Genomic DNA, 16,686 nt, shown 5'->3' with positions numbered 1-16,686 from the left:
CTTCTTCCTAACACCTGGAACAAGTCCTAGATATGGCAGATGCTCAAAGAAATTTGCTGAATCAATGATATGATCAGAAATAATGTATTCCATTAGTTCTACTAGAATGCCACATTACCTTCTCCCCCCTCTTAACACCACCATGCTATTAGAATTCTGTAACTTCCTCAACTCTTACAACCTTTGCCTATGCTTAATTTTTAGCAACCTACTTCTATGGCTTCACCCTGAACCTAAAACTATTCCCACTTTAAGTTATTAAATAATAATATAGGTATTTCTGGCCACTCATTCAACAGATATTTATTTATATACCTAACTATACATACATACACAATAATGTCAGTAAGTAACCACAACCTTTATCTCCAACTCCTATTATAACTCTTTATCCGCACCTAAACATCTAAGCCCCACTACCTTGCAGTCCCTTACACTGCTGCTTATGGCTTTTAGCTGTTCTCCCAAGGAGAGACAGAGAAGACAGAGATCAGACAGGTATGTAAAATCTATGAAAAAAGTAGGCCTCACTGCTGTGTGCTGACGTAAAAGCAAAGTGAAATCCCAAGTCCAGCTCAAAGGAGTAATCTGAAATTTTCCTGAAGTTGACACAGCCCCTTTCCCCACATTATGAGATCTACAATCCCCTTCCTGTCAGGTACTCTCTCATCACCATAACAACACACATTCCATAAAAAAACAGGGGGGTCATTAAAGAAAGGCAGGAGAGAACTTTTGATGCTGCTTTTCAGGCATCCCATTCAGGTAGTCTATAATCTTTTCTTGATAAATCATTAATTTCATCACTAAAATATCAAGTGTTATTCTGTGCTGCAATGCTCTTCAGGTCTCTAAATTAGTATAATTTGCCAGTAAATTAAGTTCCTTCTACTCCTATCACCATCTGTTTTCTGTGTCTGAGTTTGCTTTGTGTTTTGAATTTTATAGTTTTTGTTTCCCCATTTGATATCTTAGTTCAGTTGGCACATATTTCTGCTTCTGCTGAAGCAGGTCAGTCTCTCACAAGCTTCCCTTTCTTGTTAAACTATAAAGCTCATTAAGGTTATGTCTAAAATTATGTTTGTAATTTTGTAGTTCATCAAAAGGCTAAAGGGAAATACATGTTTACAGAGTGTGACTCTAGGTTATAACATTCAGTGCAATTCTTTTTCCTGCCCTATTCTTACCCTTTCCAAGTTTTCTACATAATCATGATCAGAAAAATATATATTTAAAATATACAACTATACTTATGCATTATCACTGAATACATTTTCTATTTTCTATTAGCTTGTTCGTAAAATTAATGTTCCTTTATATTTAAGAATCTAGTGAACAATTTTTCTTTCTGCATATCATTTTCACTAGTTTTAGGTCTCTCATATTGGACAGTATCTTATATAGTTTCATGGTTAATAAAAAATGCTTTTTAAAAAGTAATGATTTCTGAAAATGAGGATTCATTTTCTGACCCAACAATATAAGTTATGTAACTAAAAATTAAGTGACTATTTTAAGAACTATTTTTGTTCACTAGTGGCAAAGGGGGAAAACTGTCTTTAGGAACTCTATGCCTCTCAAGGCAAGGGCATTTTACATTTTTATAATAGCAACCTTCTTTTCAAAACTTAAGGTAAACAGAATAAATGCAGGTTCCCATTACTTTTGAGTAGAATGCTGAAGTATAGAGCAATAAAGTACAAAGATTATAAAATAAACAATAATATAGAAGTCTTGAATAAGAATACAGAGGAAGTACAGTACGATATTAGCAACTTTAACATTAATAGGTTTGGGTTTTGCAAATATCAAATGAGAAAAACAGAACCAATTATTCCTTAAGTTACTGATACCCTAATGTTGTTAAAAATGAAGTTAAAATATATGTATGAGTAAATGATGAGTTAATATCTGAAGTGCTTCTAAACTTAATAGGGGCATGCCATTGGTGCAAACATCACAAATTTAAAGGCTGATATACCCTAGGTAAATCATAATTTCTTCATATGTTTTTCCCGTAAGTACTTTTGTTTAATCTTGATCTTAATCTTGCGTAGCTCAGGCAGTTAAGCGTCTGACTTTGACTCAGGTCATGATCTCCTGGTTCGTGGGTTCGAACCCTGTGTTGGGCTCTGTGCTTGACAGCTCAGAGCCTGGAGCCTGCTTTGGATTCTGTTGTCTCCCTCTCTGTCTGCCCCTCCCTTGCTTGTGCTCTCTCTCTCCCAAAAGTAAATATTAAAAAATTAAAAAAAAAATCTTGATCTTAATCTTAAATTAAGATCTATGTACCTTTGGGACCTTTTACTTTTCTGCCCCAATATGCTCTAAGGTATCTAATATTATTATTTCCTCAGCAAAAGAGCTAAACAATCCCAACACTGGATTTTTATTTCTGTAGTCCTTACTTGCTTGACCTGACTTTTTAGGATGCATAAATTTGCTGAATCCTATTAGTATGTACTTTAATTATATGATAACACAGCAAACATACATTTTTGGCCCTCTTTAGATCGCTGCCTTTCACCAAAAGATACACATACATATACCAGGGATTAGAGGCAATGAAACCTGTTGCAAAAAAAGAAGATAACTGCATAAAAGTCTAAAAGAAGGCCATAGATGACAAATATTAATGCATTTAAATTAAAAAAATTATGTTTATTTGTTTATTTATATTTATTTATTTATTTATTTTTATATTTATTTTTGAGACAGCGCATGTGTGAGTAGGAGAGGGGCAGAAAGAGAGGAAGGCATAGAATAAGCAGGTTCCAGGCTCTGAGCTGTCAGCACAGAGCCCGATGCAGAGCACGAACCCAGGAACCATGAGATCATGTCCTGAGTTGAAGCTGGATGTTTAACCAACTGAGCCACCCAGGTGAGGTGCTCCGGGATTCACGCATTTAGCATGTGTGCCATTTGGTTCCTGCTGAGCCACATGCAACCTATACTTATTATAGCTATTTATGTGTCTTAACATTTGGCTCAACTCCCAGGTTCCATATTTGCTAAGAAAATTATGTTTCCTTATGTGTCAAATTTTGGACAATTACTAAGTGCTTAGCTGTGCCCAGAACCTGGCTCTTAATAACTATTTTCTAACTTTAGAAATCGTGGATGCTAGGAAATGGGGGGTTATTTTGACAGTGATGTCAAAATGCTAGAATCCAGTTTTGCATAGTGAGTACTTAGATTACTTCCATAATGATGAGATTATAGATTTTTGTCTCTTGATTAGCCCTGTGTACTTGAAAATGATACATTTCCTAGACACAGTCTTAATCTTAAATTAAGGTAGATAATAGTAGCCCCACTAGCCTCACATAATCCTTCCAGTAAGATTATTGTTAAGTTTATTCACTTATTTGACAAATATTTATGAAATATCAACCGCATCTGAGTTATTCCTAGAACAAAAGTAGTTAAAAGGAAGCTCCTATCCTGAAGGAATGTAAAATCCCATAAAATCCCACAATTATAATACTGGTGGCATGTAATATATAACTAAGAGGTGGTACAAATAATTTGACCTAGGTCCTCAAGCATGGGTAGATTTTCTATAGGCAGAAATGAGCAAATGAGTAGCATTCCTCAGACAATGGCTTTAACAAAACCATGGAGAAAGGAAAATATCAGGTGAGCGTGTGAATATAGGCATACCTTGTTTTATTGTGCTGTGCTTTACTGAGCTTTGCAAATAAACACTGCATTTTTTCAAAAACTGGAAGCCTGTGGCAACCATATGGCAAATAAGTCTATTGGTGCCATTCTTCCAACAGCATTTGCTCATTTGGAGTTTCTGTGTCACATTTTGGAAATTCTCACAATATTTCAAACATTTTCTTTTCTTTTCTTTCTTTTAAAGTAGGCTCCACACCCGATGTGGAGCTTGAACTCATGACCCTAAGAACAAGAGTTGCGTGCTCTACTGACAGAGACAGCCAGGCACCTCTTAAGCGTTTTCATTATTATTATATTTGCTAAGGTGATCAGTGATATTACTACTGTATTGTCTGCGGTGCTATGAACTGCACTGCATCCACATAATATGGCAGATTTAACTAATAAATGTTGTGAGTTCTGACTGCTCCATCAAACGGCTGTTCCCCCATCTGCTATCTCCATCTCCTCAGGTCTCCCTATTTCCCAAGACACAACAATATTGAAATTAGGCCAATTACAACCCTAAAATGGCCTCTAAGTGTTCAAGTGAAAGGAAGAGTCACAAGTTTCTCACTTTAAATAAAAAGATAGAAACGATTAAGTTCAGGAAGGAAGTCCTGTTGAAAGCCAACCTAGGCCAAAAGCTAGGCCTCTTGTACTAAACGGTTAGCAAAGTTGTGAATGCAAAGGAAAAGTTCTTGAATGAAATTAAAAGTGCTACTGCAGTGAACACACAAATGGTAAGAAAGCGAACAGCCTTATTGCTGCTATGAAGAAGTTTTAGTGGTCTGAATAAAGGATCAGACTAGCCACGACATTTCCTTTAATCAAACTTAATCCAGGGTACAGCCCTCTCTTCAATTCTAAGAAGGCTGAGAGGAATGAGGAAGCTGCAGAAGAAACGTCTGAAGCTAGGAGAGGTTAGGTCATGTGGTTTAAGTAAAGAAGCCATCTCTATTACACAAAAGTACAAAGGGAAGCAGAAGTGCCATACAGAAGCTGCAAGTTATTCAGAGTATCTAGCTAAAGATAATTAATGAAGGTGGCTAATAAAACAACAGATTTTCAACATAGATGAAACAGCCATCTATTGGAAGAAAATGCCATCTAGGACTTCCACAGCTAGAGAGAAGTTGATGCCTGTCTTTAAGGCTTCAAAGGACAGGCTGACTCTCCTGTTGGGGGCTAATGCAGCTGGTGACTTTAAGTTGAAGCCAATGCTCATTGACCATTCCAAAAATCCTAGGGCTCTTAAGAATTATGCTAAATCTACTGTGCTCTATAAGTGGAACAATAAAGCCTGGATAATAGCACATCTGTTTACAACATGGTTTACTGAATTATTTTAAGTCCACTGTTGAGACCTTACTGCTCAGAAAAAAATTCCTTTTAAAATATTACTGCTCACTGACAATGCACCTGGTCAGCCAAGAGCTCTGATGGAGATGTACAATGAGATTAATGTTGTTTTCATGTGTGCTAACACAACATCCATTCTGCAGCCCGTGGATCAAGGAGTAATTTTGACTTTCAAGTCTTATTATTTAAGAAATACTTTTTGTAAGGCTATAGCTGCCATAGATAGTGATTCCTCTAATGGATCTGGAAAAAGTAAATTGAAAACCTTCAAGAAAGGATTCACCATTCTAGATGCCATGAAGAATGTTCATGATTAAAAAAAAAGAACAACATTCATGATTCATGGGAAGAGGTCAAAATACCAACATTAACAGGAGTTTGGAAGAAGGTGATTTCAACCCTCATGGATGACTTTCAAGGGTTCAAGACATCAGTGGAGAAGTAACTGCAGAGGTGGGAGAAACAGCAGGAGAACCACAACTAGAAGTGGAGCCTGAAGATGGGACTGAAATGCTGCAATCCCACAACAAAGTTTTAATGGACAAGGAGCTGCTTTTTATGGATGAACAAAAATAAGTGAGTTCGTGAGATGGAATCTACTCCTGATGAAGATGCTGTAAAGACTGTTAAAATGACAACAAAAGATTCAGAATTTTACATAAACTTAGTTTATGAAGCAAGCAGTGGTAGAGTTTAAGAGAAATGACTGATTTTGAAAGAAGTTCTACTGTGGGTAAAATATACTATCAAACAGCATCACATACTACAGACAAATTGTTAGTGGAAAAAAAAGAGTCCATCAATGTGGTAAACTTCACTGTTGTCATATTTTAAGAAATTGCCATAGCTACCCCAACCTTCAGGAAGCAACACCCTGATCAGTTAGGAGCCATCAACATCAAGGCAAGACCCTCCACCAGCAAAATGATTACAAGTGACTGAAAGCTCAGATGATAGCATTTTCTAACAAAATATTTTTAAATAAAAATATGTACACTTTTTAAGACAAAATGCTATTGTGCACTTAACAGACTACAATATAGTGTAAACATAATTTTTTTTTTTTTATTTTAGAAAGAGGTGAGGGGAGAGGGGCAGAAGGAGAGAGAGAGAGAGAGAGAGAGAGAGAGAGAGAGAGAGAGAGAGAGAATATATCTTAAGTAGGCTCCACCCTCAGTGCAGAGCATGAAGCAGGGCTCAATCCCATGAGCCTGGGCTCATGACCTGAGTGCAAATCAACAGTCAAAGGTTCAAAACCTAGGCGCTCCATAAATGTAACTTTTATGTGCACTGGGAAATCAAAGAATTCATTTGACTTCCTTTATTGCAATATTTGCTTTATTGGGGTGATTTGGATACTTGCCTGCAAAAATGGATATGCAATTAGACATACCAAGAGAGGGGTACAAACACATACTAAAACAGAACTGTGTAAGACCTTATTTATGTCAAGAAATCTAGACTTCATTGAGTGAACAAGCTAACTAAAGGTACTTTATAGGTACAGAAATGAGAAGATAAAAGAAATAATACAAGAAAATTATTTTAGTGGCTCTTGGCCTAAATAAAGCTAAAGAACCTCAATTTGGATGATTATTTGATTGATTTACAAATATGTATTGGGTCCCTACTATACGACTGATGCTGTTCTCAGCATGGAGGAAATAAAGTTATGAGTCCTATATGATTTGGTCCTGTTCCCTCCCTGACCTCATTACTTACTATACTACTTTGAGGACTCAGTAGTGCCAGAGTGACCAGCTTGCCATTTCCAGGCATGTTCTCATCTTGGGCCATTTGCACTGGTTATTTCTCAGAATCCTCTTCTTCCACCCCACCAAAATACATGGCTAACTCCTACCTGTCCTTCAACACTTGGTTCAAATGTCACCTTTCCCATGATGCCTATTCTGATTACCCTATTTTAAAATGTAACCAGCTCTGTTTTCTTTCCTTGTCTAACCCCATCACTTACCACCAAACACATGACATAATTTATCCATGTATTATGCTTATTGTTTTCTTCTCTCCACAAGAATGTTAACTACACAGAGACAGAGATCTGTGTCTCTTATTCATGGGTATTTCATAATTATCTAGAAGACTGCCTGACATATATGAGCACTCAATATATATTTGTTGAACACTGCTAAGTACAGGAACTGTTAAGAGTTCATGATCTTCTCAGGAGAGAAAAATAATTAAGCAGTGTGAGAAATTCATCAAAAGAGGGATATACATAGTCTGCCATGAAACCCAAAAGGAGAGGCACCTGGAAACATTCAAGGAAATCAACTTTTAGAAGGTCATGATTAAATGAAATGAGAAGGGTAGGAATTTGCCATAAAAATAAAAGGTATTGTTACTGGAGAGAACAGCAGGATACTCTTCAGTTGCACCAAAATAAATTGTCAGTAGCACCAAATACATCTTTATATCACTAGCACCAAATACGGAGCTTAGTACATGGTGCATTCAATACATGCTTGTTGAACTGAACTACACCAGAGAGAAAAGACCAGATATGGTCTTTATGTAAGTAGAGAAAGGTCTGAGAAGGAACAATTAGAAAAGCAGAAAGAATCAGGACAGCATTATGTCAAGGAAATCCAGGGTAAATCCTAACAATGGTGTCAAATGTTTAGGGGTCAAAGAGGATTATGTTGGAAAAAAGGCTTTGAGTTTGGTACGTATCAGAGAGCAGATTTAGCAGGATACTATAGACAGAATGCAGACTACAATAAATTGAAGAGTCAATATGTCAAACAAAAATAGAGACAGCTCCTGAAAAGCTTACAAATACTATTCAAATGTTATCTCATATATGTTGTCATGTCATCTTACAGTTAGGGCACAGGGACTTCAGGAAGTTGATTTGTCTAAGGCTATGCAGCCAGCAAAGTCTGAAATAAGATATGGATCCAGCTTTTCTGACTCTAACTCTCATACTACTTCCATTCTCTTCACCAGAATTGTCTTCTTATGCTGCCATTCATAGTATGGGGCTTCACAGAAAGGACAGTGAATCCACCACAATATCCTACCAATATTCTGACATAATTAGGGAGGAAGTAAGAGAGGGCCTGAAGAAAATTTCAAGTGTAAATTCTAGTGCGAAAAAAAGAAACTGAGTATTTCCAAAAAGTATTTGAGACAATGAGTACAGACTACACAGAATCTCAGGAGCAGAAGATACTGAACACCTGAGACCTTACAATTTAATTTGGTTTGCCTGTGCAAATAAGTTAGCTGTATCTTATTCTTTAAGTCGGAGCTTCCCAAGTGATGCATACATAGGACAGGATTATTAGGTGTGTGATGATACTAATTCCCTTAGTCCTTACAGCTGTAGGTCTATAGGTCTAAATTTTCTTCTATGTACCACAATGTGCCACACAATTATGATGGGTGTCTGTTGAGACATGAATAAGGATGGAACACTGTCTAGGATTACTTCTAAACAAATGATTAATTTAAAACAATGTTACTGTAGGCCCTTTAAACCTTAAGATATTACTTACATTATTCACATTTTCAGGGAAATAAAGTTCTAGAATTAATTTCCTATTATAATTCCACACCCAAAGACAAGACCAAATGATGATGCTGTCAACTGAATTTTTCCTCTTGTCCAAATATACTAAACATACTAAAATACTTGAAATACGAACACCTGGATGGTTCAGTGTGTTAAGTGTCTGACTCTTGATTTTGGCTCAGGTCACAATCTCACAGTTCATGGGACTGAGCACTGTATCTGGCTCTGCGTTAACGGTGCAGAGCCTACTTGGTATTCTCTCTCTCCATCTCTTTCTGCCCCTACCTCTCATGCACTCTCTCTCTCAAAAATAAATAAATACATGTTAAAAAAAAAAAAAAAAAGAAATATAAAAAAAAATACTTGAAATAGGCTTACCAAAGATATACTGTACTGGGTTAAGCTTCAGTACTGAAATGGTATTTTTTATCTGAATTAAAGTCAAAACAATAACATTATGATCCCTATTATGTAGATATAACAAGAACATAAAAACATACCTGTGGGGCGTATCCAGGAGGCACATAAATAGGAGGCACAGAACCGTTTGGGGACATCATTGGAACCTGAGCAGGACCTGAACGGATCACAGAAATGATGTGTTAATCCAGGATTACTTAGCAAGCTAAAGTTGAAAACAATTTGAGTTAGACTTTGAATACTTCATCTAAACTAAACACTCAAATTAACAGTAACTGTGTTACTATGAAAAGAAATTCAGATGATTCACCTGCTATAAAACATAAAAGTTTATCCTATAAAGTACAATGAGTATTATTTACCTGCAGTTGTATTTCTCACCAGAAACCCTTCTGGTGATCACAACAGCCACTTGGGGAGCTTTCTAAAACATCAATTTCCAGGTTCTTCTAGAGATTCCCATTTATTATACTTACAGTGGGGTCTTGAGTCAGTGTATTTACTCTACAAATATACCTAGTGAATCTTATGATTGTGCAAATTCAGAAACACTGACCAGAATCAAACTAAACTGTGCATATAAATCAGTGAAAAATATAAAAAGTAATATTTTGAAAAAACAATAGAAAAAAAAGTCAAGAGGGAAAAGCAGTAAAAGGAAGAAGATATTTGGGATTTGCTTTGTTAATGTTCAAAGCCTCTTGTGTAATGTGTAAGTCAGGTCTGTGGAGGTTTGAGAACAGTTAGAAAAATCCTATACATGCATATTTGGCCAAGGAACAATTTTTGTTTCTTACAGTCAAAAGTTCTGGGGGGGGAAAAAAAAAAAGGAAAATTCAGCTTGTCTCATTCTATATTTTATTTCATTTTTACTGTTATCCTTTCCAGATAACTTTCATAAAGATTATCTTATTTATCTCCTCTCTTAATGTTTGTGGGATAAAACAGGCACATTTGTAAAATGTGTTTATTTTTTCTAGTAACTCAAATATTGTTTTATGCGACTTTTTGAAAGAAGCATCTCACTTTCAGATCCTTTTCTCCTTGTAACTTTAGACTGCATTGTCCCCTCACCCACTAGTTTTTAATAACTTGAGATTAAACATTATCAAAGAGCCTCACTCATTTCTTCGGAATAAAGGTACCCAAGAATCTAATGAAGAATGTAATGGGGGAAGAGTTCTTTTTATATGTGGAATTTCAACCTGCAGAGTACATATAATGGGTATCAATTATTTAAAAAAAAAAAGGGAGAAAAAACTTAATCATAGGGCAGAAAAGAAATAAATTTCACTGGTAACATTACACATACTTCAGGAAAACAGAATGAAGAGCATGGAGGTTACAGCAAATCCAGATTACAACCACTCTCCTCTCTTAGGCAAGGAGGGGAGTAACAACCAAACAACAAAGTGGTTCGTGGTGGGGACAGGGGAAAGGAAGTGAGTGGTAAGAAGGAAAGAGAAAAGAGAATGCAGGAAAAGGGGGGGGGGGTACATGAGGGTAAATGCTAAGGGGAGGGAGGAGAAAAGAAGGGATGGAGGAGAAATACAGGCATAAGAGGAGGGGAGGGGGCAAAGAAGGAAGAGATAACAGGAGAAAGGGAAGGGTAAAGAAGAAGACAAGAGAGTGAAGAAAGCTGAAATGGGGTGGGGGGGCGGGGAAAGAAAGAGGTGGAAGATGGAAGAGAGAGACAAAAGAAAGAAGAGGAAGGGAGAGAAAAGGTTAAAGACTCAAGTGGTTAGGAGGAAGTAAGGAGCGTATAGGTACGTGCCTGTGCGGGGGGCAGACTACCAAATTATGTTCTATATGACTATAAAAATAACTTTTTCAACAAAATAATCTTCCCATCCAAGACAAGCCCACCAAATATATGAAGTTGTTCAGAATATTTTCTTAGAATAGCTAATTATACATAGCTAAAACTAATTGACTATGTGTTAAGTGTTTTTTGTTTTTTCTCCTTACAATCATTCTATTCCCATTTTCCAGATGTGGAAATCAAGGCAGAGAGGTTAAGCTTGCCCTAATGGTAGTATAAAGATCGAAAACCAGGCAGTTTCATTTAAGGATATATCTGTACAACATATTTAGCGAACATTTAAATACTATGCATTAGTGCAACTGATGTAATTTGAGACTTAAGAACTATGCTCCAATGTTTCTAAGGAAAATAAAGTTCTTCATTATCTTAAAAAAATAAAGAGTAAGAAAGAACAAAATTTTCCTACATTTAAGCCAAAATTAACCAATTAATTTACAAAATAAAACGTGTGAGGGGCTTTATACCTCTAGGCCAGAAAGGCTTCATCCAAAACTTACCTTTTAACTTCTCTATGGGGGACTCAACAGAAAATGAGAATAGTTTTAAAATAATGCTGGTTTACATCTATTGGCTAATTCATATAAAACTACAGTAAACTAGTTTTTTGAAACCTGAGTACTGGCGTAGGTATTATTTATAGCATGTGAAATTTAGCTGGGAACTAGGACAATTCACTGAAAATTCTATTTGCAATTTTAGTAAAGGAAATTAGTATTTTTTGAGCTTCTACCAAATGTGCCAGGGGCTGTGGTTCCTTTCACATGTCAAATTTAATTTTTTTTAACGTTTATTCATTTTTTGAGAAAAAGAGAGAGAGCACAAGTGGTGGTTGGGGGGTGGGGGGGTGGCATAGAGAGAGGGATACACAGAATCTGAAGCAGGCTACAGGCTCTGAGCTGTCAGTAGAGCCCCACGCAGGGCTTGAACCCATGAACTGTGAGATCATGACCTGAACCAAAGCCAGATGCTTAACTGACTGAGCCACCCAGGCATCCCTGTCAAATTAATTCTTTAAAAAAAAAATTTTTTTTTTAATGTTTATTTATTTTTGAGACAGAGAGAGACAGAGCATGAATGGGGAGGGTCAGAGAGAGGGAGACACAGAATCTGAAGCAGGCTCCAGGCTCCGAGCTGTCAGCACAGAGCCCGACGCGGGGCTCGAACTCACGGACTGTGAGATCATGACCTGAGCCGAAGTCAGATGCTTAACCAACTGAGCCACCCAGGAGGCCCTCAAATTAATTCTTAAATCAAGTCATTAGAATAAGTTTTTGTTGCTGTTTTTTAGCCCCCAGAGTAAAAAATAAGTTATTGCTGATTACATTTAAAACTGCAGAACTACACAGTTGCTTTGGGTTGCCCTTTTTTACTAAAAATATTAATATATAAATACTACACAGTTACAGTTCAAACCATATACTTTGAAAACTACTTCATACTTATATTTTAGTAGTACAAAATTCTACTTTATTCTTTAATTATATTTAAGTCTGATAGTGAAAACAACAAAACAAACCGAACCTAAAATAAACCAGCAGAAAACACATTACTAGTTGCAGTCCAGGAATAATGATTAACTCATTTCTCTATGAAGTAATCATTTCACTCTAGCAAGTAAATAATCTTATCCTGAGGCAGAAATGTGACATGGTTAATTTTTTTAAGACAATTCATGAATACCCTATTTAGTATCTAAAATACTGGTGTGAAACAACATTCAACAATGAACACATTAAGTCCCATTATATAAACATAGTAAATATAAATTTAGAACTACAATATTTACAGCACCACTTCAGTTGCTATTCCTATCTACGGACAGGAATATTCCTGTCTAAACCCCTAAAACCTTGCATGCTTACTAATGGAAGTGTTTACCTCTTTAGTTTCAACAATACTTTTGAAAGAACTATTGGAATAAAATATCGAAAGTACTAAAAGATTAACTACAAACCCTTATTAAATGCAGTGAGGGGGTATTCTGTTCCAATAAAGAAGCCAAGTCTGTTACAGATTGTACCATTAAATGAACATCTGGTAGAAGAGAAGCTATATCTGAACAACTGTAGATACACCCAGCAGCTCCTTAATAATCTATATGACCTAAGCAAAATCTACCTCAAATCATAGAGCTATTAATCATTTTTAGGGGCATATTACCTATTCCAAAACCTAAAAGAGGAAACAATTCTATTCACCAATTGTCTTAAGAAATTTGAGAAGCCCTCACCTCCATTTCTTAAAAAGTGCCATCAATGATTTAATAAAGGCGATATTTCATCTACGTCAAGTTTAATTCTTATTTTTTTATTAGCATACATTCACATTTAAGAGGGCTTTTTTTTTTTGATGAAACTGCAAATTTGAATTTAAATTCTTAAAATGCAACGGGCTGCTGACGTGCTACACATTCTCTTTATAAAGAGCTTCCAAGCTTTCACAATGGCTTCCAAATAATCTGATGCCAATATTCAGATTTTAGCGGTAAAAAGAAAACCTAGTGAAATAAAGGCGCTGGAAAATAATATTCTGTGGAATGCAAAATCATTCTATCTCCAAACAGAGTCTAATCTTTTTGTAACTACATGGCCACAATTTAAAATATTTGCACTGCGATACATTTGGCATCTATTGAAAACACACACACACACACACACACACACACACGGCATGACTTCAGATTAATGCAATGCTTTCTATGTTTAAAATGAAAGAAGAATGTTCAAAAACAGTCAGCAAATCTTACCACTCATTTTGTTTTTACAGTAGCAGCAGAGAACAAGAAAATCCAACAAGGAAACAGCGTAGTACACGTTAACAGCTTTAATTGGAGAACGGTTCTGCTTTTTTTTTTTTTCCCCCAAGCAGCGAGAGGAAAAGATCCTTTGACCGAGTCATGTGATACTCATCACGTGACTTGCAGTGACCCGCGGAAAAGGAAGAGGAAAAAAAAAAAAAAAAAAAGCAAACATTCCTGCCGCCAGCGTTTAGGCTATAGTAAATGATTAAATGGTTTTTACTGCTGCCACCTCGAATTTGAGGATCTTTCAGACTTCCTCCTGAAGTAACTCAAAAGCTCATTAAAATACACATACAGAAATACATATCTGATGTAAAACAGTACTCTGTTTTCATTTATCTCCTGTTAACATCACAGGCATTTGTTTTCATTTATCTCCTGTAACATCACAGGCATTATCTTCTAATGGTTTTTATTATCCAGACCGCTACCTCCATTTAGAAAGTTTAAGATACATATAACATTTAGTAATTTAGTGGGTTTGCTCTGAAATGTCCTTCTGTAACTTGATCCACTCTCCAAGCTCAACCTTTAATGCCCACAGCACACAATGGTCTATAGAATATAGGCTTGATCAATGTGTTCCTCAAACATGGGATTCATGTTTCAGATTGGCATTTGCCTCTCAAGTTAATAAAGGGTATCACTTTAAGTGTTGGTTTCATTTTATTTCTGATTTTGTTTTGTTGTTTGTATGTTTATTTTAAGACTTAACCTGGACATTAATACAGATGCCTGATGGATGGCATTGTCACTCATGTTGATGAAATCTTCAAAGACAGGCCGTGATTCAGGCTCAGAACACCCTACCCAACCTCCCATAGAGACCAAAGATGTTGTTACAAGAGAGGAGAAGACTGTAAGAACTTTTGGAGGTCTTTTCATTACTTATGGTACTATGTAAGCTAAGGAAATGTGTTAATAGTTAATATAAATGTGTAAGTAATGATAATGATTGCGATTTGTTTACAAGTTGCCCAGTGGAAAGAAAATATATTTAGTAACAGAAGATTTAAGTTTTAATAAAAGCTTCAATATTTTTTAGCAAGGCAATTTATTGCTCTTCTAGTCTGTTTCCTTCCGTAAAAAGGTTAAAATTATCAACCTTGTAGCACTGTTGTGAGATTCAAATTAGGTGTATTTAAAGTACTGAGTAGTTCTTTCTCATAACGATTTCTCTTTCCTCGACAAATGATAGCTATTATTTGTTTGTTATATTATTATAAATAAAATTATGATTACTACATGTTTTCAAAAACAATTATATATTGCAGAGTATGTGCCAGGTATCATTCAGAGTGTTTTACATGTGTTAACTCAATCCTCACAATAACTGAAGTAGGCATCATTTATAGGTATGGAAACCGAAGCAGAATGCAGTTAAGTATCTTGCCAAGGGCACACAATGAGGCAAAGTCAGGGTTATCTAATAAGAAGGCTATATTTAAAAAAATTATGTACACCACATTCAAAGCCTCCTCTCCCAAGAAGATGGAAAAGAACTAGCAAGGGGTTACTGGAGAAATAGGTTTCAATAAATACATGCCAGGGACTCCAGAGGAGATATGATACTAACAGACTATTCTCAAAAGTGGCAAAGAGTAGTTGTTAATTTCAAAGTTCCTACTAAAAGGCAAGGCTGCCTTGAAGAACTAGGCCTGAGAGTAGAGAGTCCTGGTCTCAACAGAATCTGCTTGTAAATTAGCCTCTCAGCAAATCTAACCATACCTCTGATTTCCAGTCCTTAAACAAAAGGCAAGCCCCTCAGCCCACTTCCTCATTTTTGCTCATGTTCTCACACAGCTCTGTTTCCATTTCTTGACTTTTTCTTTGACTGATGATCTTTTCAGGTCTTTCCACTGTGTTCATTCGAACCTCCCCCCCCCCCCCCCCATTATAAGTAAATTCCCCTATATTCTCAACTATTTCACAGAACACCTATTAATGTGTTTCTTTGAAATGAAACCTGGCTCCCCCCAGGACAGCTTTGCCAGCAGTCCCTGGGAGTAGAGGCTTCCTATTCTCTCCTGAGGCAGTCTCCAGATACTCCAAGGCTGCTTCCCATTACCACTGTTGTTCCAGTTTCAGGCTCAAGTTTCTTCTTCCTTGAGATCATGTCATATAAATATAGGACATGAAGTTCTACCACTTCTCATTGCTGTTCTCATTTATTGAGAACTATGGCAGCACCATGTTCACAGTTTTTTCCCTTCTATCCTACTCTAGCTCATCAGCACAATGACTTTAATGTCCAAAAATCTTAGCCTCAAATTTTCATGAACTCTCCCATTCTGTTTTTAGTAACCCATCTGCAAAGATACATCTTGGAACTTATCACTTAAAATTCTACAATCTCATCTTTGAAATCCCAACTTTCATGTTTCAGTATCTGGCCACCACATCTATCTTTCATCTCTCCAGTTTTCTCTTTGTTCTACAATGTTTGTTCTTTCTTATGATTTCCCTTTCCTCCTGATTGAACGCTACCTTCATTGCCTGATTTCCTTTCCCATCGATGTCTTTCTTTTACACCCCCTCCCTCCAAATCCCTAATTTTAATGAAATAATTAACTTCTCTTCTCTTAGATCTGAACTGTAGAAATCAAATGACATTCAGACTGTCATGTTTATAAACATAGTTATCTCCAACCTTAACTTAGCCATCAGCATTGCTCAGGAATCCTTTTAGGAATTTATCCCTGGTTAATCGCCTATCCTGTTTTTTAGAGTGATTATCAGAGATCTCCACCACCCTTTAAGGACTTCCCCCAACCTCACCTCAACCATGTATGTCAACATGAAATTGACTATTTCAATGTTACTTATAAACTTTTCTCACCTCTTTCTTCTATTTTCAGCAGAATCACTGTCCCTTCACGAGGTCAAAGTTACCACTCCACTTCCATTTTTTTTTTTAATTTAGAAGTTTTTAATGTTTGTTTATTTTTGAGAGAGAGAGAGAGAGGGACAGAGAAAGAGCATGAGTGGAGTAGAGGCAGAGAGAGGGAGACACAGAATCCAAAGCAGGCTCCAGGCTCTGAGCTGTCAGCACAGAGCCCCATGTGGGGCTTGAACTCATGA

At 36.4% G+C, this 16,686-nt stretch overlaps 1 protein-coding gene and 1 long non-coding RNA gene across 6 annotated transcripts in view; one reads left to right on the top strand and one right to left on the bottom strand.

Annotated features, from left to right (window-relative positions):
• The window catches only part of FNDC3A (fibronectin type III domain containing 3A), a 143,224-nt gene that overhangs the window by 54,674 nt on the left and 71,864 nt on the right, over positions 1-16,686 (bottom strand). For 3 of the 4 annotated variants that reach the window (XM_058685735.1, XM_058685759.1, XM_058685744.1), the window contains exon 4: positions 9,061-9,137. In XM_058685735.1, coding sequence (XP_058541718.1) covers positions 9,061-9,137 — 77 coding nt within the window. Of the gene's footprint in view, positions 1-9,060; positions 9,138-13,551; positions 13,657-16,686 lie in introns of those variants that run through there. The other variant, XM_058685751.1, reaches the window with a different exon arrangement.
• Positions 706-16,686, top strand: part of LOC131485830 (uncharacterized) — a 39,756-nt gene continuing 23,775 nt past the window's right edge. The window contains exons 1-2 of one of the 2 annotated variants that reach the window (XR_009249037.1): positions 706-765; positions 13,572-14,464. This is a non-coding gene — a long non-coding RNA (uncharacterized LOC131485830). The remainder of the gene's footprint in view (positions 766-13,571; positions 14,465-16,686) is intronic. The other variant, XR_009249038.1, reaches the window with a different exon arrangement.

The sequence above is a fragment of the Neofelis nebulosa genome, chromosome 1 (assembly GCF_028018385.1).
Source record: "Neofelis nebulosa isolate mNeoNeb1 chromosome 1, mNeoNeb1.pri, whole genome shotgun sequence".
Lineage (NCBI taxonomy): Eukaryota > Metazoa > Chordata > Mammalia > Carnivora > Felidae > Neofelis > Neofelis nebulosa.
Note: the sequence above shows the minus strand (reverse complement) of the source record. Positions and strands in the feature narration are given on the sequence as shown.